Source organism: Danio rerio, chromosome 6 (genome assembly GCF_049306965.1).
Source record: "Danio rerio strain Tuebingen ecotype United States chromosome 6, GRCz12tu, whole genome shotgun sequence".
In the NCBI taxonomy this organism is placed as follows: Eukaryota; Metazoa; Chordata; class Actinopteri; order Cypriniformes; family Danionidae; genus Danio; species Danio rerio.
This window is the reverse complement of record NC_133181.1, coordinates 55,706,762-55,731,664: the sequence shown is the minus strand read 5'-3', so window position 1 is coordinate 55,731,664 and position 24,903 is coordinate 55,706,762. Positions and strand designations below refer to the sequence as shown.

General features: G+C 35.7%; 1 protein-coding gene across 2 annotated transcripts in view; it reads right to left on the bottom strand.

Annotated features, from left to right (window-relative positions):
- uba7 (ubiquitin-like modifier activating enzyme 7) overlaps nucleotides 1-24,903 on the bottom strand; it is a 90,961-nt gene that overhangs the window by 36,734 nt on the left and 29,324 nt on the right. For both annotated transcript variants that reach the window (XR_012408256.1, XM_005155876.6), the window contains exons 19-22: nucleotides 24,084-24,282; nucleotides 22,139-22,230; nucleotides 13,133-13,225; nucleotides 12,295-12,486 (exon numbers count right to left, since the gene is read on the bottom strand). Coding sequence is in view for 1 of the 2 variants with exons in the window: in XM_005155876.6 (XP_005155933.2) it covers nucleotides 12,295-12,486; nucleotides 13,133-13,225; nucleotides 22,139-22,230; nucleotides 24,084-24,282 (576 nt within the window). In the remaining variant the exon portion in view is untranslated. The remainder of the gene's footprint in view (nucleotides 1-12,294; nucleotides 12,487-13,132; nucleotides 13,226-22,138; nucleotides 22,231-24,083; nucleotides 24,283-24,903) is intronic.

Below are 24,903 nucleotides of genomic sequence, written 5' to 3'. Positions count from 1 at the left end.
CACCATGCAGACATATGGAAAGCATGCAGTATGCTGCAACTTCTAAATCAATTGCTTTAGACGGCCACACACATTTTTTGGCAGTCATTCTGGTGCATGTCTAAGAAAAATGACCATTGTGTCTGAATGAACACCAGAAGGATGTCTGAACTCAGCCATACGATTGTACAAAGAGGAGTTTTGAAGATCAGAAAAGCATAAAATCAGTTAAAGATCAAAGATAAAATACTGATGGCAAAACTCTTTTGCTATTTTATTTCTGACTCTAGTAGGAGAACACTTGAGGTGTAAATATTCAAGAGTTTGTCAAGAGAAAATCATTCTATAATGTGTAAAGTAATAAGAAACAGGGCACATTATTACACAAATTCACATTAATTTTGGTTATATACTGTTCTGCTACACAAATATTAAAATCAATAATGTTTACACTTACACCAAGTAATAAGAACATTTGTTTGGTTCCTTTCCGTAAGGAATCTGTAATTGTACATTTGTTTCGGGGACTGGTAAAAGTGTTTTGCGTCTTGTTAATTTTTTTCTAAAATGTAAATTTGTTTCGTCCTTGGTAAAATTGTTTTTCTTATGTAATTGTGTCTCAAAACAATGTTCAAAATGTAAAATTGTCTTAAGTTTTGTAAAAGTGTTTCACACTTTGTAATGTTGTTTTCGGTATCGATATAACCAAAAAAAAGAGCATATCATTATAAATATTCCATTAACGATACTATTCGAAATATTTATAAATTTACATGGTGTTTATTGAGATTGTGTGATCTATAGGCTGTCTGATCTTTACAGAAGCTGTAAACAGACACACGTGCGGTGACCGCAGTGATGTTCGGCTCTGATGAGGTTTTTTTATTTAGCCTGTAGTCTTTTTTACATAATGTTCCATTACTTAAAATTTCTTTCATTCCATTGCACTTATAATACATTAAGACATTGAAGTCAGGCAGGAAAACAAATCACATCCATGTAGTAAATTACTATTAAGTGGTATCTGTGTTTGGTATCGGCCTTTCATGTACGATACGAGTATGAGTATTTTAACCAAGTATGGACCCGATACCTGATACTGGTATCGATGCATTCCTAATTAAAATGAGCACAAAATGAACTCTTGCTCTCGCACTTACATATAGTTGTATTTACATAAAAATCCTAAGCTATGAAGTGAGAGCATTTATTTGGACTTGAGCTGTTGGTCACCTCTTTTGGCCATTCATGAGTTATACGACTGGCTGAAAAGAGAGAGAAGGAAAGAGCAAACGGCTGAGGTGGCAGAAAGAAAACCGTGCAGAAATGACAGCTATTTCCTGCCATCGCAGGAAACTCCTCGATTAGAACCAGATTTTCTTGAGCTCCAGTGCGACTGCCTTTTTATTCCTTTAATTATTCACAGCTTCTTAGAGAGCGCACGAGGAAGAAAGAAGGTGCTTTGGGGGAGAAACGAAGCTTTGGAAGCCCATCTGCTCAATCTAAAGCTTCTCTTCACGCCTTTGTTCTCAAACATTGCAGAGATTCAAAACACTGAGTCTTTACATGTTCATTCATTCACTCTTTTTTTCTTCTGTGTTTACTGTAGAGAGTGTACTAACTTGCATAGTCAGCACATACTATAAAGCTGTTAAAAAGACATACTTTAAAGGGTTCAAGAGAGTGATGCACATTTAATGCATTGCATACGTTTAGCATGACATGCATTGGTAATGTGCAGTGCACAGCATAAATGAGTATGATCTTTAAAAGTGTATATCTTTGTTTATTTCTCAGTTAAATATAGTAAAATAGACTACTTATTTTTGTACATTTGAACATAACAGCATATTAAACAGTTCTATTAATTAAAAAATAGCTTGGTCACCTAATGTTTTGGAAATAAAAATATAATAGGTTTAAGGTGTTGCATATCTAAAACAATGTTTTATTTTTGGTTCTCTTGAATTTTCCTTATTTTAAAAGTTGTAATTCATATTTTTTTTCTAACAAATTCAGGTGTACTAATTTTTGCATCCTGATTTAAGTTATTTTGTTAGTTTAATTCCAGTTTTGACATTGGTACTGACTAATCTCATACACAAGTAGTATACAGTAGCATGTACTAATTTATATTTGTATTAAAAAAAGAAAACTTTAAGGGGTGCTTTCATTCACGTTTGGCGCTATATATTGGAGTTTGCTAGCTTTTTGCAAGCTTCCAAATTTAATATAAATAGCCCCCCATCCCCCACCCCCCTTGTTTTCTGAGCCAGTCGACACACTCTATGTAGAGTTTGCATGTTCTCCCCGTGTTCGCTTGGGTTTTCCCCAGGTACTCCGGTTTCCTCAAACACTCGAAAAGCATGCAACAAAAGTTAAAGTCACAAGCACCTACTATATACAAACTGGCGTAGTTGGCGGTCTATTCCTGGGAAGTTATTGAGAACTACCTGATCTCAAATCCCTCCTAATGCTTATTGACCTGGCTGGAGCCTTGGGCTCATCTATCTCCGAGCTCAGGGTTCTCTCCTGGGACAGCATGCCAAACATGCTAAAATAGTCAAGCATTATCTAAGTGTGAACTCTTACATTTATTTAATTTTATTATTTTGATTTGTTTTAGTCCTTGTCATCACTCTTCAGTTTTTCTTTTTTATTGAAACTAATGTTGGCACTATTATAAATACTATTATTTAACAACCTGTATATTGGTTATTACATGTATCTTGGTTATTACATGTATATACATGTATATCAATGCACTTTGCTATAAGCTGATTGTCTCGGGCATGTTTTTCTGTGTTCGAAAAATACAAAATAAAAGAAAAATTTGATTGAAAAGTAAAATAGTTGTTTTTAATCGTATTAATATTTAGCATTGGGGCATCACGGTGCCGAAGTGGGTAGCATGATCTCCTCAATAAGCAAGAAGGTTGCTGGTTTGAGCCCTGCTATTTATCACTGTATATTTTTAATCAAATACATGCTTCTTGGATGACCATCAAAGACTTGAAGCTTTTTAAATATACCAAAAAACAATGTTAATCTTCTGAACAGTCGCATCGCGAATCCCTTCAAGTTTTAAACTTATGACCTAGATCACTTATCAGCACAAAAATGTATAAAGCAAGGGAAAGCCTTAAATCATGGTTAAATCAAAAGCATTAGAAGCACTGCCAGATGCTCGCTTCATGTATAAGGGCCTTCAAATTAACGCCTACAGGTGAAAAGCCAAGCTGCCAGAAAAGGATTTATTACAGAAGCAAGTTTAAGCAGGTCCATTAACTTTAATATACAAATCCTGATGAACCCTTAAGATTGTAGATGGTGGAGCAGAAATTTAAACTTTCAACACTGTAACCTAATCACTGAAACCACAATTGGAGGTTTCATAAACAGTAATGCGTAATACATCATAACATTATAGATCACTAGACCAAAAATTCATTCATTCATTCATTTTCCTTTGGCTTAGTCCCTATTTATTAGGGTTTGCCACAGCGGAATGAACCGCCAACTTTTCCGGCATATGTTTTACGCAGCGAATGTCCTTCCAGCTGCAACCCAGTACTGGGAAACACCCATGCACTCTCACATGCACATATGCACTCATACATTACAGCCAATTTAGAGGAGAAAACCCATGCCAATGCGGTGAGAACATGCAAACTCCACACAGAAATGCCATCTGACCCAGCCGGGACTCACTTCGGAAAAATTGTATATAATTAAAATGTCACAGAAGTGCTAATCATTTGGCTTCACCTGTATGTTTAGCCTCAAAGTATTAGCAAACAAGTCATGGCAACTGCAGCAAATATAACAAGGTGTTTTGGTACTGGAGGTAAAAGGTAAGAGGAAACAGTCTCTCTGAAATCCTCAATAGAGACACAAGCACACCAGCATCCGATGCTGACGACCAGCATCTAAAAGAAAACACATGCTGCTCTTTTCTACAGGCAACGACAGACACAGTCTCATAAAATGCTCCGAGAAGCTGCTAATGAGGACCTGAAGCAATAACCCCAGGCAGAGCACTTTAGTCTTACAACTCATGAAAGCACATTCATTCCAGTTACACTGCATATAAAAAGCTGAATGCTGGAAAACTAAATTACAACAATAAAATACTGATGCATCATAATCAGAGGGAACAATTTGTAATTTTTAAGTTATTAAATAGGCTTTGCACTTTGTACTCACATTATCAGATGATACTAACAGTGGAGATATTTGTAAACAAAGCAGATTTGTGTTATTAACACTTCCTCATCCTTAAATTCTGTGCATTTGGCCAGGAATTTCAAACAATCGATGCTGTTTTTTGTTCTTTTCACTTTGCTTAATACTGAATTGTTTTAACTGAGTGTTGGGTCAAATATGGACAAATCAAACTGTTAAATTTTTTTTAATTTAAATTGAATTAAACAAATGGTTTGCCCATATTGGACTGAACTGACTGACTGATTTGAGTTTATTTTGTATTTTTATAGGTATATTTTATATGTTTTAAATGTAACTTCAAAGTAAAGTAACTAGTAATCTGACTCATTTTTACTTTAAGTAATTAGTGACGTGATCAGTTTACATTTTCCAGTTGTAGTCAGTAATTTGTATTACTATACTTTTTTAAAGTAACTTACCAACACTGATCACATAAAAAACGAATAATGGAGACACCAAATTCTTAACAAAAAAAAAATCACTCAACAAACTTTATTAAAATAGACATAATTTCCTGTTTTGTGAACCTTTTCACAAGATTTGCTTCATTTTAGGATGAAAACTTGACTTATAATTATAGGTGGGCAAAGATTATTATTTTTTTTAAATCTAGATTAATCTCACTGTAATCTTGGAATTAATCTAGACTAAAATGGCTCATCTGAATTCTGCTGAAGGCCTTCAGAATATGTGTGCTACCAAAATAATGACTAAAAGTAAGTCTTTGAGAATTGGTTTCCCAAACCAGGTGCATTAGACCAGGGGCTCATCTCCTGTTTCCAAATGCATCACAAACTGCTTAAGAAACTGTTCTACTCTGATAATTGGTGATAAAAAGAAATGATGTTCAATAAGATGTACTTGTGTTTACTAACTGTTTATTCAGTTAAACGTGAATTTTGAACTGTAGGCCTACATAAACTCCAAACAGCGATTTCTGATTACCTTCATCCGTCTATAGTCATAACTGGACCAGACAGAAAGTGTGCATATATTAGTGGCATTATTACCGTCAGGTAGGACTTCGCCATATTTTCCGACAAGACACACACACACATTGCAAAATGCGGAAGTTTTTTTCTTTCCATTCGACGTGCATTATTCAATTCCATAACACTCTCACCAGTCCTTACTCCTTATTTGCGTCTATTACCACAGTTTGTCATGGGACCATGAATGAAATGTTCATGCCTTAAAGGGAAACAGCCGAACTGCTGATAAAGTTACCCAAAATTACAAAAAACTCTTACATGAAAGCACTTCACCTAAACACCTTTATTATATTATTGTCTATTAAGGCAAATAACTACAGATGTCCTTGTAAACATAGTCAGTAGTGTCTTCGAAGTAAAATAAAAGATCCAGGAGGTCATCCTGTTGATTTGATTTTTTATTCATTCACCGTCATTCATTTTAAAAAACACCAGCTCCATTTTTTAAATATGTTTTACGCAACCGCATTAACTCCACAGGTGCCTGATAGTTAGATGTGGAGCTAACATTAATCAGATTCACTCTAATGAGCTGCATCAATGTTAGCACGTCACGTTTGATCACAGTAGGAATACACACAGGTTCGAAGACTCGTTCTTGCCCCCTACAGTGCAGTTCGGTCAGGTATATCCGTGCTAAAATATCAAGGTGAAAGTTTTTTAATGTTTAATCTGTTGTTAAAAGACAAAACCACTGTGCAAATGAATATGTTAGAGTATAAATATAATTTCAGCATTAGATTTATGCTAACATAAAACGGCCGTAGATGCAATTTACATGTATTGTTGTGTTTATTCTGTGTTCAATGTAATGAATTTTCCATCACTGATTTTGATATTTATTTGTGAATTATTGTTAAGCTGCTTTCAAAAATGCTGTATTGTGTTAAGCTCTACAAAAATAAAAAGTTTGACAGTTTACTCAGTCCAAAACATGGTATGATCCACAACAGTCATTCTCTTGACTCAAGGATTAATAAACATTTCTTGAACGTGTAAAAATAGTGGAGGCTCTTAAAGAGGATGTCCTTGAAAGAAAACAGGAAGCTTCGAGCACATCCGTCTGGCCTCCGACAGCATTTTCATTGGCAGATTCACAACTGTGTCTTTTTTTCAAGAATGTCAAAACAACTTCTTAGCGTGTCTGCCAAACATCCATAATGAACGAAGAGTTGAGATGCAAAAGCCTCTGAGTGTTATCTGAAATGTTCTTCTTAAATTAGCATTTTTTTATTTCAGCTCCTTTATGTAATTTCAGTATTTGCAAAAACTTTATGGCAAAGAATAGCTTCATTTCATTCACTTTAAAGTGAAAAAAACTGAACATAAACATAATAATAATAATAATAATAATAATAATAATAAAATTATTATTATAATTATTATTTATTATTATATTATTATTATTATTATTATTATTATTATTTAAAAAGCCCCTGAGTGTTATCTGAAATGTTTTTTATGGTGAAAAAACAGAACATAAACATTGGAGAGAGAAAAATGCAAATTTTTAAAGAAAATTTCAAACAACACACAAATGAAACTCTTCGCATATATTTTTATTTGTGGTCATGTGACAAAAATAATCATTTTAGCAAGTGACTGATTCATCTATGAAGATTTTTTGTTTTGTTTTCCCGTACTCGCAATCCATATATAATGTTCCCATTGAATGCCACGTGGCTGGAAAAGCACAAGTAGACATTTCCACAGCTCAATTTAATGCATCGACAGCTGACAAAGTCACATATGGCAACAACAGCACCACCAGCACCGTCTAAACAAAGCTTTCAAATGATGGAAATGATAACCTTAACTTCTGCATGTGACTGCATTCAAACAATAACAGTAAAAAAAGTGTGCTCCAGCTCATTCTTTACTAGTCTCATGTGTGGAAATGTCTCTCCACATCCTGGACTTGGAAAAGTCTGGTGAATACTGTGCCAATCAGAATGCAAGGAAAACAAAGAGCATGGAAAAAATTAAAGGGGAGATAAAGGAAATAAAATCTTTAAAGCTAGATATATTAATCCCAAAAAGCTTATAATAATAATAATAATAATAATAACAACAACAACAACAACAACAACAACAACAACAACAACAACAACAACAACAACAACAACAACAACAACAACAATAATAATATAAATAATAATAATTATTATTATTATTGTTAACATTATTATTATTATTACTATTATTACTATTATTATTATTATTTTTTATTATTTATTTTTTTTATTATTAAGAATGCTAAGTATATTTTGCTACTACCAATATTATTAGAACTTTCATTGCTATTTATACACATTCCTCTTTTCATTCCTGTGCTGTTTATGTTCTCTGTTTACCATATGTTGTATGTTCTGTGTTGTGTTTACCGTTTGTTGTATGTTATGCACTCACAGTAATAAAAAAAGGTTTTAGACCACTTATGAATGAGACTATTTATCAGAAATTTGTCTGTAAATACTTATTTTTTTCTTAAACATGTATAAATACAAGTTAAAGTGACAGCAAATGCAGTTATAATGTTCTAAAAAGATTTATCTTTCAAATTAATGCTGTTTTCAACTCATTAAAGAATCATTATTTCCATGAAATAATCAATTGTACAAGTATTTTAACATTATTAATAATAACAGCTTAAACTGCAAATGTTGATCAGAAAAATGTTATAAATATTGCAAAATTGAAAACATATCCTTTTAAAAATATAAATAAATATTATTGTGTGAACTCTTGTGGCTGTAAAGGTTAGAAGAACTTGTTGTTTGTTAAAGTGATGATCTAAACCTGCTTCCTCTCTACTGAAACACTGGCTACATTAACATGGACATCAGTAATCGAATTATTTGCCTTAATCTGAATAAGACATAATATGATTAAGGTGTTTACATAAGTTGCTTTTTGAATTTCGCTTTCATGATCCCGTTTTACATGTAATAGCACATAGTTCGATTAACGTCATAGCTTCACCGCACTATCCACATTTCCTGCAAAGTTTATGAAATTTCGAGTGTTTAATTTTTAATTTGTCGACTAACTGCAGTTAGGCACTTTTACTTTCATTTAGGAATATTTTAAGCAAGACCCCCGTGACAAACAAGATATTCGATCCGAATATGCTGGAAGAGTGTAGATTTAATGAAATTTAATACTGCACACCATATGGGAAAAAAACGCAGCATTTCGCAGTGCAGGTGTCTGCGGTCCTTTACAGACTCTGTAGGTTCAGAAAATAGTGTGAAACAGACAGAATATCCTGTCACAAAATGCAGCAAACATCCTACATGACAGTAATAGTTTGATTGCGGTGTTTACATGTCTGTGCAGCCTTTCAATAATGCGACTGAAATCGGCATACTCCACATGTCTTAATCTAATTTCTGTTTAGTAAGACTATGACCTTAATCGGATTAAAATTAATCATAAATCGCTGTTTACATGGCAGACTCTTAATCAGAGTATTGTCTTAATCGTATTAAAATTATTTATTGGTGTCCCATGTAAACATCCTAACTGTCAGCATTAGAAAAATTGACTACATTAATCTAACAAGTATGTTTTTAACAAGCATAAATGATGATGCTACAAAAATTGCTTACTTAATATGACATTCATATATTTGGATGCCCATGCTGAAACAACAGAAACTTAAATTAATACCATTATAAACCATCAAATCATACTCATTGAAACCAGCTTTACTTCACAATTGTCTCTAATATGTTCTGGAACATACTCCATTAGGGTTTTTTTTGGTTTTATCATGCAACCAATAGAATTCAATTTAAGTTTATTTCCAAACTTTTTGACAATAATTATTGCTTTAAAGCAGATTTACAAAGAGTGCACAATATTGCATTACAATCAAATTCAGAAAAACTTAGGTTATTAGTTACCAAAACTTTATTACTTACTTACTTACTTACTTCCAGGGCCATTTATATTGAAGTTGATATTTAGCCGCACCATATTGGTGTTTCATATTGGTGTTTCATCTGTTTTTTTATGAGATGCGTTGTTAGCACAATGCTCAACCCCTAACCTGGAGGACCAGGACATACACACAAACACTACCGACAATTTAGCTTACCCAACTCACCTACAGCGCATGTCTTTGGACTGTGGGGGAAACCGGAGCCCCCGGAGGAAACTCCACGCTAACACGGGGAGAACATGCAAACTCCACACAGAAATGCCACCTGGCCCAGCTGGGGCTCGAACCAGCGACCTTCTTGCTTTGAGGCGACAATGCTTTCCAATGTTCCACCGTGTCGCCCATACCATATATTTATTAGATACTAATCATTTTGACTAATGAACTAATAACTGTAGCAGTTAAAGTTGCATAGTAAACCTGCAGTTATACAGCATATAGGTTGTCTATGTGTACATTATCAGTGAAGTAAAAAGAAGGCAAACAATAACCAGTAGAAACCCTTAGAACCAATAAGGTAGTTTCCACTAAATATAATTATGATATATAGATCCAATATAATTTCCATTACAAGTTCTATGATCATTTCCATTGTGTTTTTTCAGCAGGGCTTGAACTGAGTGTGTTTTGAAAATTCAGCAGTCTGGACAGTCCAGAAAGCAGCCACATTTCACTAGTAACCTGAGCCCGTGTGTTTCAAAGCCCAGCTCACCGCCTGTCCCCTTGGGTGAAAATTACCCTCAACTCTGACCCTGCACCAGCTAGTAGAAACAACACCCCCCTCCCCCCCATGTGTGGACGGCTGCATCTGGGGTTGCATTACCTCATCTGTGAAGTCTGCCTGCCTGCAAATCTTAAACTATTCGCTTGCTTCTCGTCTCTTGTCATAAAGAGTTTCCTTTTAAAGGAGACAAACTTTTACTAAGGAAAAGAAAGAAGACTTAAGGGTAAGATCAAGGTTGACCTAGTTGCTTTGGATGATACCTATTCACACAAAAGTGATCTGTTAGAGATTTACTTACAGAAATGTTGTTGCTATATATCTACAATTTAAAACCCAACAGACAACTTTATCAAATGAAATGAGTGTAGTTAACTTAAAATATACTGAAAGTTCATTCTACTCATTTAAAGAGTTTTGCACTCAGTATTGAAGGTAATAAGTTAATTAAATAACTCATTACTTCAACTTAAATTAAAAAGTTAACAGTACTCATATAGATAGTTTTTTAACTCAAAAGGTTTGTAGCAATCGGTTTCCTTGTGTTCCCTTAACTTATTGGCTTTTACAGTACTCAGTTGGTTTGAGTTCTCTTCATTTACTGAGTTTTACTGTGCTCAGATTGCTTCATTTACTCAAATGGATTAAAAATGTAGTAGGTGATTGTCTTTAGAAACATGTTTTGTTGTGCTGGTTGAAAGTCTCTTTACATTCAAATAGTGATGATTACAGTAAATGATCTAAATGTGTTCATATGTATTTATTTTTATATTCTGGATAAAAAGGAATAAAACTAAAAACTGTTCATGCAATTAAATATTGTCGGACCGACAAATAACTCAATTACGACAGGTATCTCAAACTATGTCAACAAATTAAATTTGAATTTCTGCGCAGCCTCTTTAAGCAGACAGATACGTCACTCGCGCTCATTTGTGAAGCACGCATCTACTGCTGACGGAGAGGCATCATCTGCAAACCATGCATTAACCTTAACTTAAATGATTTGCTGCAATCAGTGTCCTCAAATGGTTTGAGTTAGCTTAACTTTTTGGGTTTTACAGTGCATCATATATAGATTTAGTAGTATATTTTAGTGCTGAAATGTTTTGTATTTCACATAATGTTTTTTTTTTCTTTGAGAAATTATTTGAGTCCACAATTTAGGACTGATGGCAATTTTTTATTAGGAATTTTTATCCAAATTTAATTATAACCATTTGGTGAACAACGCTTCATTTTGTACATAAAAACATTTTGTACATGAATCATCTAAACATTTGCATATTATCACATAATATTACTAAAATTAATATAAAAACTGAATAAATATATAATTACACACATTTAAATGAGTAAATAATTAGATATCTTTTTGAGTCCATCATTGAGTCCATCATTCAGCAGTTTTCTTTGGAGACACATATTTCATGTGGGTCTATTATGAGCTACTTAAGATGTTATTACTTATATATATATATATATATATATATATATATATATATATATATATATATATATATATATATATATATATATATATATATATATATATATATATAAAAAGGTTTTCTTCTTTAATACATGCATGTGGCTGTCTGAATACTCAGTTACCTAAATGTGAAAGTGGAAGTCCCCTAAAGTGAGCAAACCCAGCAGGTTGGCAGGTGAGGGTCTGCGTGGGTAAGTATATAGTTACTAAGTGGTTTAAGCCCCTAAGGATGAAAATAGGTTTACTAAAGCCTGTAGTGATCTAGGCCCAGACAGAAGACTAATGCTGTACCCTGTCACCCCAGTCATCACTCCTGGCCTGCACGCTCACCTCAACCATTGTTAAAAATACCTTTTATTCACTGCACAATAAGTACAGTTACTCTAAACAACAATAGATAAGACATTCATTATTGCCTACAAAAATGCTCGTATTGTATGCCAAAACTACAATGAAAGTTGTAAATAAAATAATGGGATAAAAAATTTTTCTCAGATTTCTTCCAACTAATTATTCACTTCAAGTTTATTTATGTAACACTTTTCACAATAATCACACAATTAAAGAAATAGGATATTCTTGCAAAATATGCTCCAATAACATTTAATTTACAACTGAAATATAATGTTTTTTACAGTGTGTCACTATTGTATACTATATTTTTCATTCTATTTATTATTTACATAATTAAGTTACTATTTGCATCAATTTAACTTCTGTAAATAGTAACTTAATATTTATCCTTGTATTTATAGTTATAATAATAAATGTAAAAAAACAAATAAAAAACATTAGTACTTTAGTATATTTTAATATTGAATTAGTTATGCTGATATATTTGAATAATATAGCAAATAAAATGGTAAAATATAATCACAAACGATCTAAGAAATGAAAACAATACCAGAAGTTAGATGATGAATAATTTGTCACTTACGGTAAATGTGGGGGCTGGACAAGGCTGTGAAAACACAAAGTACTGGGTTGCCAGGTTTATATAAGCGTTGCGGTAGGATGTGATTTTGCTGTGACCCTGGACAAGTTTATAGAGCTCCAAGCACATCAGTCCTGCGATTGCAGCCGTTGTCGTGGCGATTGCTGGAATGATGCGGCCTGCGATTAACTTGCTCTGCAGATCAGACATAAAAGTTGCAGATATTATTTACAAGCATGCATGTTCACAGTATCATTCATTGATTCATCTTTGGCTTAGTCCCTTTATTAATCAGGGGTCACCACAGCGGAATAAACCGCCAACTTATCCAGCATATGTTTTACACAGCAAATGCCCTTCCAGCTGCAACCCATCACTGGGAAATTTATTTAATGTCATGTCAGCAACCAAAGCTATTTTCTTGGCAAGAACAGTAATAGATATACAATTAAAAATAACTAACAAATAAAAACATGAATAAAATGAGCACGGTGGCTCAGTGGTTAGCACTGTTGCCTCACAAGAAGGTCACTGGTTTGAGTCATGTATATGGGGGGGGGGGGGGGGGGGGGGTAATAATTCAGGAGGGCTAATAATTCTGACTTCAACTGCAGGTGCAGATAAGTCATCTAAACCTACTAATGGAAATGTGGTACGAGCAAAAAATAGTATCAAGAATGGAAATCAACAGTATAATCAAAAGGTCTTTCCTCAGGGTTGTTCTGTATGTGTTCAGGAACTGAGGACACAAACCCCCAGAGGGGAATGTTGATCACTTTAGACTTCAGTCTCACAAACAAAAGCACAGCAGAGTTGTTTGAAAAAGACAATAGTGATTCACTTTGTGGCGGTCGGCTGTCGGTATATCATAGTTTTCTGCCCTCAGGTTGGATGCTGCAACTATATAGTCCATATGGAAATTACTGTCATCATCCTGGAACATAAGAAAAGAAAAGAACAAGCAGTTATGAACAAACAACTACATTATTACAGGGACTGATACACAGGAGAGAGTTTGGACTGCACAGAACATTCTTGCATATGATTGTCTGTGTTTACATACAGCAGATAGTGTTAATCCTTTTTTCCTTTTCTTTTTCGTTTGAGCAGTTGGACAGGTATATAGATACAGATTATATATAATCAAGTTCTGTGTCTTGATTACCAGCGATCGTATTCCATTAGAATACTCACCATAGAATTCTCACTCGCCATAACCTTGGACTACATATTCATACATGCACTCCGATCACACTCACACATGCTTCCTCATCTAGACTGATTACTCGCACCACCTGAAGATTGTCAGAGACTGATTGCACACACTACTTAAGCCACACTCACCTATTCAGTTTGCAGAGACTTGTTTATCTGTTGATGACATTACAGCGCGCTCTTCTTGTCTAGTTTTCCTGTGTTTCGACCTAGCCTTGTATTCTTGTTCTCCCTGCCTGCCGCCTGCCTTTTGATCTCTCGCCTGTTACTGATTACGATTCTGGATTTCCTACATATAACTGTTTGCACCTGTATTGACTATTGCTTGCCTGACGACGAATAAACCTGTATATTGGAGCTTACCCCAGTTGTCTTTGTCATCCCCCATGGTTACAGTCAGAGTATTTCTGAAACTGCTAATCTACTGGGATTCTCATGCACACCCATATCTAGGGTTTACAGAGGAGAATGGCCAGACTGGTTGAGCTGACAGAAAGACAACAGAAACTCAAATAATCACTTGTTACAAACAAGGTCTGCAGAAGAGCATCTCTGAATACACAAAACGTCCAACCTTGAGGCGGATGGGCTACAGCAGCAGAAGACCACACCGGGTGCCACTCCTGTCAGCTAAGAACAGGAAACTGAGGCTACAATTTGCACAGGCTCACCAAAATTGGACAACAGAAGATTGGTAAAACATTGCCTGGTCTGATGAGTCTGGATTTCTGCTGCGACACACTTTGGACCTATTAGTACCAATTGAGCATTGTGTCAAAGCAACAGCCTACAGCCACAGACTATTGTTATTGACCATGTCCATCCCTCTATGACCACAGTGTACCCATTGTCTGATGGCTACTTCCAGAAGGATAACGCACCATGTCATAAAGCGCGAATCCTCTCAGACTGTTTTCTTGAACATGACAATGAGTTCACTGTACTCAAATGGCCTCCTAGGTCACCAGATCTTAATCCAATAGAGCATGTTTGGGATGTGGTGTAACAGGAGATTCGCATTATGGATGTGCAGCCGACAAATCTGCAGCAACTGTGTGATGCTATCAAGTCAATTTGGACCAAAATCTCTGAGGAATATTTCCAGTATCTTGTTGAATCTATGTTACGAAGGATTAAGGCAGTTCTGAAGGCAAAAGGGGGTACAACCTAGTACCAGTAAGGTGTACCTAATAAAGTGGCCGGTAAGTGTATATGAGTGTGTGGGTGTATATATATCACTAAACTTGCTATTTCTTAATCAAAACAATAATAAAAGTAGTAATATTATTTTTATTACTTGTATTATTTATAATTATTCCTTATAATATATTACGTTTTTAGATAAAATATTATTTCAATTATAAATATGTTTTCTACGTAAATATATATTTAAAAATTCAATTTATTTCTTTGATTCAAAGCTGAATAATCTGCATCATTACTCCAGTCACACGACTTATATTATTGATTTTTATTCATTTAGTTTAAATAAATGCTTGGTCAGTAGAAGAGACATTTAAAAACATAAAACAATCATAATAATATGCTATTAGTTAAAACTTTACAATTTTTACAGTACGTGTTAGCATCTTGTTAGTCAACGCTAGCTAATGGCAAATCAGTTGTTCATTGTTAGTTCATGTAAACTCACAGTGCATTAACTAATGTTAACAAGCATGCAAATGGATGTGAATAATGCATTAGCTAATGTTGAACTTTAATTAACAAATGCTGGACTAGTATTGCTCCGAATTAGTTCCGTTATTAAATACATTAACTAATGAAACCTTATTGTAGAGTGTGACCACTGATTTTTAAGCCATAGTGACACTATGAGGATTTTCCAATAAGCATTTCAATTAGGGCTCCATGAAGGGTTATAACACGCATCATTTTGTTGACCTAAACTGTCAGCTATGGAAAACACCCTTTAATTGTCCATCAGCCAACTTTCACCTACCAACCATCTGTTCCTAGATAAAAACAATGGGGAAAGACCTGATGTGGATGATGTGTGATGCCAATTGTTATCTTTTACTGTTGTATAGGTAAAACAAGAAGAATTTTTAAAAACAGGAACAAAATCAAGGCAACAGGTATGTTTGTGCACGTTGATACAAAAGCTACTGGATTAAAACAATGTTACATCATCGCCGAAAGTTTCCAGTGCCTTTTGTATTTGTAAGTCATTTTCCCTGTACACTGTGACTGTAAATGAGATCACAAAACAGGTCATAAGTTCTCCAGATTGTATTTAGTGATCATTTTCAGCATATAGTGATTAAAAACCAAATAAATGCACATTATACAGCGCTGTGATATTAGATATTGCAGGAATGCTGGGATACCCTGGTTCAGAGGTTTCGGCACTCTTTTGAGGCCCCAGGCACTGCTTCACTACAAAGGCGGTGGAGTATTGGGTGTGTTGGCGCGTCTGCGGGGGTGTTTGAGCGCAGTATATAATTTGGCAACCTGATGCCACCAGAATCCCCCAAACACACATTCCACTGCAAAAACAAAACATCTGATCTGGTAAAGCATGCGTCATTGCTGAAAGCGTCCACACGTGCACATCAAGCTGGACATATGATACACGTATTTCTTATTTACACATAATGACAAACATAATAGTTTTAATAACTAATTTCTTGAAGCTAATTTCTTTTGTTTTGGACATGATGGCAGTAAATAAGTTTTTATTTTGCAAAAGGCCAGTATTCATATTTATTTTAAGGTGCAATTTAAAAGCCTATAATTCTTGCGGACTTAACTTTTTTTAGTTGAATCAAGTGAACTTTTCAAGTCATCTCAGCTTACATCAATCAAACTGACTAAAAAAATTAAGTTAAACTTTGTATAACTTAAAATTTAGTTGAAACCTGATTAACTTATTAAAATAAGTTAAAGCAACTTAAAATCTGCCTGAATAAACTTGCCTAATTAACCTAATTTACCTAGTTAACCTATATGCTAATTAGTCAAGACATTAGACAACAGTGGTTTGTTCTGTTGCCAAACGAAAAAATACATTTCTAAAAATATTGATCTTAAATTTGGTATAAAAGGCTTTTAACTGCTTTTATTCCAGCCAATTAATAAAATAAGACTAACTTAATGGAAAATGGGCGACGCGGTGGCGCTGTGGGTAGCATTTATTTACAGGTTTAAACAAAACATACCACCTCACAAATATTTTTTGGATGCATAAAGTTGGACTCATTACATTTATTTACAGAAATCTCTGCCTATAACTGTGGCCCATATCAACAGGTTTTGACATATTCATGGCACTAATTAATCTTGAATTGTACATAACCAAAGCACATATGCATTCACCGGCTACTTTATTAGGTACACCTTACCAGTACCGGGTTGGACCCCCTTTTTCCTTAAGAACTGCTTTTATCCTGCATAGATTCAACAAGCTACTGGAAATATTCCTCTGAGATTTGGTCCATTCTGACATGATAGCCACGGCGAATGAAGTTCTGCACAAGACTTTTGGCCAGCGGAGAAATTAAAATGGTCGTGCCCAACTGAGTCTGGTTCTCTCAAGGTTTTTTTCTTCACTCCCATCAGGTGAAGTTTTTTTTCCCTCTCCGCTGTCGCCACTGCCTCGCATGGTTCAGGATTGGTAGAGCTACGCATCGTTGAATTTGCTCTTCAGTGTTTGAACTCTCAGTAATGATTAAATCACACTGAACAGAGCTAAACTGAACTGAACTGAACTTAAACACTAAAACCTGAACCACACTGTTCCAATTACTATGACCATTTATGTGAAGCTGCTTTGACACAATCTACATTGTAAAAGCGCTATACAAATAAAGCTGAATTGAATTGAATTGAATAGCATCACGCAGTTGCTGCTGATTTGACGGCTGCACATCCATGATGCCAATCTCCCGTTCCACCACATCCCAGAGGTGCTCTATTGGATTGAGATCTGGTGACTGTGGAGGCCATTTGAGTACAGTAAACTCATTGTCACGTTCAAGAAACCAGTCTGAGATTATACACGCATTATGACATGGCACATTATCCTGCTGAAAGTAGCCATCAGAAGATGGGTACACTGTGGTCATAAAGAGATGGACATGATCAGCAACAATACTCAGGTAGGCTGTGGCATTGACACACATTGGTACTAATACGTCCAAAGTGTGCCAAGAAAACATCCCCCACAGCATTACACCACCACCACCATTAGCCTGAACCTTTGATATAAGACAGGATGGATTCATGGTTTCATGTTGTTGACGCCAAATTCTGACCCTACCATCCGAATGTTGCAGCAGAAATCGAGACTCATCAGACAACATTTTTCTAATCTTCTATCGTCCAATTTTGGTGAGCCTGTGCCTGATTCTGATGCGCAATTTGAACTGCAGTAGATCATCTTGACCGTGTCTACATGCCTAAATGCGTTGAGTTGCTGCCATGTGATTGGCTGGTTGGAAATTTGCATTAACGAGCAGTTGGAAAGGTTTACCTAATAAAGTGGCCGGTGAGTTTACAATTGTAATTGTGTTTATATATATCTGCATACTTCTGATTATTAAGATCAACATGTACATATAGTCATCTATTGTAAATCTCTAATCATAGCTAATACAAACCCCTTTATTAATCCGGGGTCGCCACAGCGGAATGAACCGCTAACTTATCCAGCAAGTTTTTACGCAGCGCATGCCCTTCCAGCCGCAACCATCTCTGGGAAACATTCACACACACACACACACACACACACACACACACACACACACACACACACACACACACACACACACACACACACACACACACACACACACACACACACACACTACGGGCAATTTAGCCTACCCAATGTTCATAGTACATCCATCTGTAAATATTATTCATAGTTTTCTATAATGCACTTTATAACTTATACCTATATCCTGCACTTTCTGCTATTGCACCTTTGGTTAGACCTAAACCGCATTTTGTTGTCTTATACATGTGTAATGACAATAAAGTTGAATCTAATCAAATCTAATCTAATCTAAACAGATACCAGGATGCTTTCATCTCCAGAGAAAGTCTGAAGTCAGAAGCCAAAAAGAAGAGAAATGGAGACGTGATTCTCCAAGAGTGATTTACAGACTCTAGAGATAGCACAAATCAAAGGCAGATCCTTGCAGAGAAACCCCTCAGACTGAGACTAATCCTCTTCCTAACAGAAAACACAACTGAGATGTTGTTCAGAGACGCTTTCAGACTCTATGTCCACGTGTGTGTGTGGAAACCCATGTGTCACGCACTCATGACAAACCACAAAGCAGATACTGACGAAACCAGCGTGCATCCTCAGACCTGTCTGTATTTGAAGAAAAAGCATCTCAATGGCATTTTCTCTGTGCTGGATGGATCTGGTTAAGGTTTGATGATAGCTGCAGTCAGGGATGGATGTTTTAGGGCCAGTTTTGTGGTTAAAGGAGACCTCCTATGTGAGACTTGACGCCAACATGTCTGACAGACAAAATGACTGAGAAGATGCCAAAGTTAAGGGAATAGTAAACTGACTCAATATTTACTCTCCCTTCACTTGTTCCAAACTGTTATGAGTTTCTTTCTCCTGTTGAACCCAAAATAAGATATTTCGAAGAAAGATGAAAACCTGTAACCATTGACTTCCATAACAAGAAAAACAAATACTTCTTTGTGTTCAAGAGACTAAAAAAAAACTATAAAGTTTCGAACAAGTGAAGGGAGACATTGAGTAAATTTTCATTTTTGGGTGAACCAATCTCCAAGTCTGAACTAAGTTACTACAGGAATAACTCACATTTATTCATTTACTCATCCTCATTTCTCCAACCCTTAATTGTTTTTTTTAGTGACTGTCATGTCATACAAATACATTTAACATCTTAACATCCCTATACAACATACACAGAGGTCGTCTCAGGTTCTAAAATCCATACCTGGCCCAAAATAAATTCTTTGCCAAAACTGGTGAGCATTCATTCATTCATTCATTCATTCATTCATTCATTCATTCATTCATTCATTTTCCTTCGGCTTAGTCCCTTATTTATCAGGGTTCGCCAAAGAGGAATGAACCGTCAACTATTTGAGCATATGTTTTACGCAGCAGATGCCCTTCCAGCTGCAACCCAGTACTGGGAAACATCTATACACACACACTCATACACTACAGCAAATTTAGTTTACCCAATTGAACTATAGCGCATGTCTTTGGACATGTGGAAACCGGAGCACACAGAGGAAACCCACGCCAACACGGGGAGAACATGCAAACTCCACACAGAAATGCCAACTGACCCAGCCAGGACTCAATCCAGGGAGCTTCTTGCAGTAAGGGGACAATTCTAACCCCTGAGCCATTGTGCGGGCCATTGCTGTAAATAAATAACTTGGAAAAAAAGACATACTTCATAAAATATGACCAACTTGACAATATTTATTTTCGAATCCAACTAGACATGAGCATAAACAGAATTAGGGGCTGTTCACACAAAATGCTTTTTTTCCTTTCTAGTGTGCTACTTTTCTATTGTTTTTCAATGTAAACACATGCTTGACGGATATGTGTGACCAATACGTTCAAACGCAGCACTTTTTGGTGCCAAGTCAAGATAAAACTTCAACTTTCACACACAGCACTGGTCATCACTGTCAGTTCCAAAGCAGTGGACCAATCAGAAGAGCTCAGAAGTGGGACAATCTCTGCAAGTATCTGTTTAGAGGTATTTTTTCAAACCATTCCAAAGTGTTGGTCTCGTGTTTTTAGAAGCAAATATGTGTTTGATATGAGCCCTTAAAGAGGACCTATTATGCAAAGTTGTGTGGTAACAGTGTATGAATTTAAGCTACAAGCAGCGATGAAAGGGACCTCGCACCCGGGCTCACTGCTGCCCGGTGGCCTCAGGATGACAGAGAACAGCAAACAATAATAATTTAAGCCGATATATAAAACAAATCTGAGAAAATCACAGATTTAAGCCAAAATTCCTTCTGTCAGCAGGTGGCGCTATAACTGTTACTCAATGTTGGCAGGTAGATGCCTTCAGGAGAGGAATCTTATCAACCATGTGAATTTTCAGGCAGGTCATTTCGGACACGCCCTTTGACGAAAACTCTAGATCTTCACAATCGCAAAGGCCTTTAGATGACAAAACCTAATTTTGGTGTTGATCGGATATAATCCGTAGGAGGACTTCGTTAAAATACAACGCCTGGAAATGGCAAAAACGCCACTTTTTCGGAGCAGGAAGTTAAAAATATCTGACTTCTCGGTGAGTTGTGGAATCGTAGCTCGGAGGCCAGTCGGTCAAAAGTGCATAGGTGGCTCTGTCCAGTCATTTTGCAATGCCCACTTCCGAAACCCAAATCAAATGTAAATTTTTGTCACTTTTGGGGCATGTGCAAAGTTTCTTGAGTTTTCAGGCATGTTTAGCCCCTCAAAACCCCAATTCATTCCGGCGAAGAAGAAGAAGAAGCGGAAGAAGGAGAAGAAGAAGCGGAAGAAGAAGCGGAATAATAATAATAATAAACGAATCAATTTCAATAGTTTATTCATTCATTTATTTTCTTGTCGGCTTAGTCCCTTTATTAATCCGGGGTCACCACAGCGGAATGAACCGCCAACTTATCCAGCAAGTTTTTACTCAGCGGATGCCCTTCCAGCCGCAACCCAACTTTGGGAAACATCCACACACACATTCACACACACACACTCATACACTACGGACAATTTAGCCTACCCAATTCACCTGTACCGCATGTCTTTTGACTGTGGGGGAAACCGGAGCACCCGGAGGAAACCCACGAGAAGGCAGGGAGAACATGCAAACTTCACACAGAAACACCAACTGAGCCGAGGTTCGAACCAGCGACCCAGCAACCTTCTTGCTGTGAGGCGACAGCACTACCTACTTCGCCACTGCCTCGCCGTAGTAAATATAGCAGTGCAAATTCATTTGACTTGTAAATTTGACTCAATAATAACTATTTAAAAAATCTGTTTTGTGTTAATGTGACATGTTTCTGTCCGATATTACATGTTCCATGCATACTGCCACTATTAATAAAAGTTATTATTTGAAGGATTTGACATGTGGCCCTTCATTTGGTTGGCAAAACGTAATGTGGCCCTCGTGTCTAAAATGTTTGCCCACCACTGCTCAAGGGACATCAGAGACTTATTTTACATCTTGTAAAAAGGGGCATAAAAAGGTGCCCTTTAATGTGCACAGCCTAGAAAAATCCTTGGTGATTGATTTAACCTCTGCTCCATAACTTTCATTTAATAGTATTTATAGTAAATATTGTGTGTTTTGTTATCCTAGCACATGTGCGTAAATGTTTAAACCATACGTGTCACAACTAATCCTCGTGTCAGTTTATGTCCCACTCACCCCTACTGTGATGTTTTGTTTTTATCAGCTGTTGTCACTCCTTTAGCATCCATCCACTACTGAGGATTCACTAATGAGCAACTGACTACATTTCTCCAGATTTGTCTTTAACACAAATTATGCAATTTTACAAATGCATGCATAAAAAAAAACATTCACACTGTTTTATGATGCATGCACTGATGAAAAATTATACCACAAGAAATTGTTAATACTATACAACATACCTTCTCAAAGTCCTGCGGGTGCATTCGGAAACTGCGGTCCCTCAGCTGGAGTTTGGACAGCTGCTCCTTTAACATCCCCAGCTTGACTTTATCTGCGAGATGCAGTGGGGGTTATTAAACCACACATATGTGGCATGTTTAATATTTGTACATGTCATTGTTTCATTTTATTTTAAAAAGAGTGCAAATTACACATTGGCGTTCAGGGGGGTCTACTTTTTTGTTACGTTTTAGGTGAATTAAATTGATTTAAATTACATCAAATTTATTAATAAGACGTATTTAAGTTTTCAGTGTTTTGAGGGATATTAAATGTGTTCTGACATACAGTAACCTGATTAATTCAGAGGTTACTAGCTCAAACTATTCAAACTATATGTCTATTTTTACTTTACTTTTAAGCTATATGTAAATATAAACACCTACTTTACAAGAAAACTGTCTAGTGCCCACTTGCGAGAGTGGTTTCCAACCTTTTTTTTTGCCTAAAACCCCCTTTTCCCCCTCAACATTTAATGATATTATCGCTCATATACAGTTGAAGTCAGTATTATTAGCCCCCCTGAATTATTAGACTGCTTGTTTATTTTTTCCCCAATTTCTGTTTAACAGAGAGCAGATTTTTTCAACACATTTATAAACATAATAGTTTTAATAACTCATTTCTAATAACTGATTTATTTTATCTTTGCCCTGATAACAGTAAATTATATTTTACTAGACATTTTTCAAGACACTTCTATACAGCTTAAAGTGAAATTTAAAGGCTTAACTAGGTTAATTAGGTTAACTAGGCAGGTTAGGGTAATTAGGCAAGTTATTGTATAATGATGGTTTGTTCTGTAGATTATCGAGAAAAAATATAGCTCAAAGGGGCTAATAATTTTGTCCCTAAAATGGTGTTTAAAAAATTAAAAACTGCTTTTATTCTAGTCGAAATAAAACAAATAAGACTTTCTCCAGAAGAAAAAATATTATCAAACATACTGTGATAATTTCCTTGCTTTGTTAAACATCATTTGGAAAATATTTTAAAAAGAAGAAAAAAAGTCGAAGGGGGCTAATAATTCTGACTACAACTTTAAGTTTGCAGTAAGGTAAAAAAAATGCTGTTTTCAAACAAATGGTATGTTTATTACTACATCTTGATATGTTTATGCACAAATATTTGCCAATTTTTTTAAGTTACTTTTCAGTAGCTGTGACGTCCTCATTTCATTTTGGGTATGTGTCAATTATTTTGCCTTGCGCCTTGGGCTTGTCGCTGCATTTAGGATAAGTCCTCTGCAAATGTCTTATTAATTTGGATGACCTCATGCATTCGTTATCGAGAATTTTGATGCAGATAATGCACTGTGTCTGGGTCAGGAGGACTCTGTTTCGAGAAAGTGGAATAAAACCATAGTTCAAGTAACTATCGTGGAGTTTCCTGCATTTCGTGTTTCCAGCATTGCTAGCGCTGCAGCCTGAAATATTAGAGCTTCCTCACTTGGGTCCAGTATGCTTGGGTCATAAGTATTAGCTGCTAAAGGCGAATCAGCGAGACTCAAATCACAAATTTGTCCATTGCTTGGTTTGAAAAAACTGACGCGACCCCCCACTGAGCTCACTGAGGCCCCCTTGTGGGCCTGATTTACGATATCCATCGCTGCTCTAGATCTGCTGGTTTAAACACTGTTGAATGATTCTTGCAAAGACTGATTGATGCGATTATACATGAACCCCTATAATGGTATGAACCATTATAGGGGCGGTCAAATGTATGTTTGTATTATCTTTTATTTTATTTATTAATATTATTATTTAAGAGACAGATCAGGACTATTTCTCATTATTTTAGGCCTGACATGCCCCCATAAATGCGTTTTTGACGTTCTTCAGGGGGGATCAAGCATTAATTAGGTAATTCGCACCCTCATTTTAAACCTAAAATAAAAAATCATACCTTCCTCTTTTCTCTCCTCGTTTTCCTCATTCAGCTGCTGGTCGGTCACAGCTATCTTTACACTAGATTTTGGTGTAAACTCTGGCACTTTTACTCCCTGAAGAACGGTCTGAATATCAGCACGATTTCTTGATCCTGTAATCCCAAAAATCTGTGCATATAAATTGGCAGCCGCGATGATGAAATCCATATGGGTGGCCTATAAAAAGAGAGATAACAGTATTCATCTCTAACGCTGAAATGCTTTTATTGTAACTGGCAGCAGGGATGGGCAAAAATACACTGAAATGTATTTTAAAATAAAATACCAAATACATCAATTTTACGTTTATCATAATAAACTACAAAATACAGCAGCCACAACAAGTATCAAAATAAACCTGTATTTTGCATTTTGAAAATATTACAAAATACTTTTACAAGAGAGCATGAAATGTCTTCCCAAACATTTTATCAATATGCATATTGGATCAATCCCTTCATTATAAACTGAGTTAGTGAAGTAAACAATGTTTGACAGCAACAGCATTTCTCTGAGCAAGTTTAAGTCAGCTTCTCTGTCAACTCATTCACCTCTACTTCTCTACATTAGTATAAACTTTTTCATTTTAATATAAATTACTAAAGAAAGTCCTGTCTTGAAGATGATCTCTTTTATCAATGTAAAAACCATGTAATGCAGATAATGAGTTGGTATATAGTACTCTTCATTGTGTTTCCATCAATTGCGTGGCCAGTAAAATTGGCACCATCTTTTAACAGTCTTATTTTTGAAAAGGGTGATCTATGAAGTAGTTATTTACATTTTTGTTTACATATT